This window comes from Bidens hawaiensis, unplaced genomic scaffold, assembly GCF_021521415.1.
Source record: "Bidens hawaiensis isolate Kalapana, Puna unplaced genomic scaffold, B.hawaiensis_p1.1 tig00038203_1, whole genome shotgun sequence".
Lineage (NCBI taxonomy): Eukaryota > Viridiplantae > Streptophyta > Magnoliopsida > Asterales > Asteraceae > Bidens > Bidens hawaiensis.
The window spans coordinates 82,398-85,504 of record NW_027496712.1 but is presented as its reverse complement, the minus strand read 5'-3'; the positions used below and the strand labels follow the sequence as shown (position 1 = coordinate 85,504).

At 36.1% G+C, this 3,107-nt stretch overlaps 1 protein-coding gene across 1 annotated transcript; it reads left to right on the top strand.

Annotated features, from left to right (window-relative positions):
• Positions 1-654: 654 nt before the first annotated feature.
• LOC143590186 (protein COFACTOR ASSEMBLY OF COMPLEX C SUBUNIT B CCB4, chloroplastic) lies at positions 655-2,153 on the top strand. Its single transcript, XM_077070740.1, has 8 exons — positions 655-750; positions 812-975; positions 1,046-1,145; positions 1,219-1,292; positions 1,365-1,537; positions 1,614-1,684; positions 1,771-1,854; positions 2,044-2,153. Exons 1-8 carry the CDS (start codon positions 655-657, stop codon positions 2,140-2,142), a joined length of 861 nt encoding a protein of 286 aa, XP_076926855.1. The 3' UTR covers positions 2,143-2,153.
• Positions 2,154-3,107: the final 954 nt, after the last annotated feature.

The window sequence follows — 3,107 nt, the reverse complement described above, 5'->3', positions numbered from 1 at the left end:
GTTTTCAAACAATGGTCTGTTCTTTGTGATTTGATTTGTACGGTACCATGCCACTTGGGTGTTTTAGTACCAGAACTGTAGACAACTAATATGACACGTTAAATCAAAGTTTGTGTGTATCATCATGATAAATAACTAAGTTCGCTATTCGCTACGGTACCAAAACTAAACCTAAAAAATAAACTCGTCAAGTTTACATACTTAAACCAACACCATCTATTGTTTTAAAAACCGGTTATACCTCAAGTAGATGTTATTTTGGGCACCTTTTTTAAATACGGTTTTAGCATTGAACCGCTGGTTTTTTGACGGCCCGTATATTTTGAAAATAGCTTTTAACCTAGTTGATACAATTGAAAACGAGTAAAGGCGATGGAATTACAAACAAGCAAATAATACGCAATTCATTGTTCAAGATAGGTATAAACAAGCAAATAATACGCAATCCATTGTTCAAAATAGCTTATCAAGATGGAGAATGGAGAGACCGGCTGGAGGTCGCATTACAAGCATACTATCGTCAAGTCACACACGTTCAATGCCATGTTTGCGCCCGTAAGCAACAAGTTAATTTTTAATCACGATAATAATAATAATAATAATGTTGTTGATGCTGTTTGTTATCTATGTATTGATCTATCCATCCATCCATCGATGGAGGCGGGAGTATTTGTGGGTTGTTTAGTAAACCCCTTTTCTGGTTACCGGCTGTGTAGGATTTCAGCAAACTTGTCACAGGTAGGCAAGCAAGTAAGTTTGTTTCTTTGTCTATATGCTTAATTGAATTGAATTGAATTGAATTGAATTGAAGGGCTACACACCGAGGCCGCCTAAGAAGGAAGTGATTGCTGATTGGGTATCCAACAATGACTCTGCCGCTAGAAGCCTCCCAATATACGTCGGAGGCACCTCTCTCTTGGCCCTTCTCTCTAACCGAACGGCTTCCGGCATTGCTCCCGTTGCTGACGCCACCAGGTATCAACTCATTTTTGGATTTTTAGAGGGAGGGAGGGAGCTTACTTACTTTTCTTCAATCCTGTGGCAGTTCTCAGTCGAGAGCTGATCTGCTTGCAATTGCCTTAGCAGTAACTAATATTCTGGCTGGCCTCGTCTGGCTATCAATCCGACCAAAATCCATATCAGTCGTAAGCTCCCCTTTTGAAATCACATCTCGGATAAAAAACACACGGATCAAATGAAGAATTATTATTAATTCAGGTGCCACCCCGAGGCGTGGAGTGCGAAAGAATACATTTTAGCCTTCCAGATGTTGTAGCTTCTGAATTAAAATGGTACGCACGCACGCACACAAAACACAACTATGATATACACATAAGGACTCATGACTCCCCCTCTCTTGTCAGGGCATGGGAGTCATTGTCAAGCGTCACGTGCTGCAGGTCTCTGGTTATAGTATATGATGCCATTTGTGCTCTCCAAATCGGATATGCTTCCTCTAATGAAGGTGAAGGGGTTGTAGATTCCAATAAGTTGATGCAAGGATCAATCTATCAAGGTGTTGTTAAATCAGGATCACGTAAGCTACACTTCGAAATAGGTATTTATATATTTATAAAGAGTTTGATTTGATTGAAAAGTTACAATTTTGACAGAGAGCTACTTGGCAAACTTATCTCTTTATCCCGGAAAATCGGAGCTGCCATTTCTCCCTTCAAATACACAGGTATTTGTTACATACATACTTGCAATCTTCTTAAACTCACAGAGTCATTTGTTGTTCCATGAAGATTTTTGTTTTAATATCGATAGGCGGTGATCTTGCAACCAATTGGAGACAAAGGAATTGCAATACTAGGGGGTGACACCATTCGTGGTTTCACCGCATCTGATCAGGTGAACAACTGCCAAGTGAAAAGATACATAATTTTATTGTGTTTCCATTTGGCATGTGCCATTCACGGTAACATTATAATATAATATATAATGTTTTTTACTTGACAAGTGACGCCAAGTTTAATGATTAGTGCAAAGAATGGTATTATACAAGACAAGTTTGTTATATTTGTTGATCTGTGTATGCAGGCATGGATCACTTTAATAGGAGAGAAGCTGGATGCAACACTTTCTAAGCATATGCCCAGCAGCACTGTCACTTTGCCAACTGCCAAACCAACATTGTGAGTGGTACATAACTTTAGAAGATAAACCATATTCTTCTAAAGTGAAGACGGCCAGGGGTTGGAGGTGGTGAGTGACGTCGGTCAGCGAGTGGTGAGTGAAGACGGCCAGGGAGTGAAGGGTAATACATTAGTTGGTATGTAATTAATATAAATAAATATTAAAATATTAAAAAATTTAATGTTTCGGATAGTTTGGATATCCTAACTATCCAAAAATCCCAAAATGCTACTATTGTTTCGTTTCATTTTTAATCCTAGAGTTCTAATAGTTTTGAATTTTGATGAACTGGGCTTTTCTAAAAGATAAGTTATGGTCCTATGGGCCCATTATTGTTGTAAATTTCTAAAAACAAAAGTTTGATGCATTGAGGCTTAAGTAGTAATTTTGCTTAATGTTAATATAAAACGTTTATTACAAATTAAAATTATGATATATTCCAAGGATAAAGTTAAAATACAAAGTACAGTAACAATGAAAAGGGTGAAAAAGAATCTGATTTATTGATCTTAGATTTTGATGGTGGAGATTAATTTAAAAACAAAAATTGATGAGAAGGGCATTAAGATAATAACTCACTTATGATGACTTTCTCTCTTCGCATGTAAAACGCATGTCAATTCTTCAGTCATTTTAAAACATCCATAATTTTTTCACATGACATTTTAAAAAAAAAAAATCACCATAATCACAAATGTTTTTTTATCTTTAATATGAATATCATATTGTTATATATAAAACTAAAAAAAATTGATGGGTTTTTTATATTGTGTTATTTGGTTGTTCATTGTGTTTTTTAATTGAGTTTTTCTATGCATTGTGTTATTAGGGTTTTCTAGTGTTTAATTGTGTAAGCTCTCAAACTCGGGAGGTCTTACTACTGGTCATTCATAAGAAAATAGTTCAACTAGAACTAGATTGATAACCGTAGTAGCAGAAATGGTCATACTATCCAGAATTAAAAACAT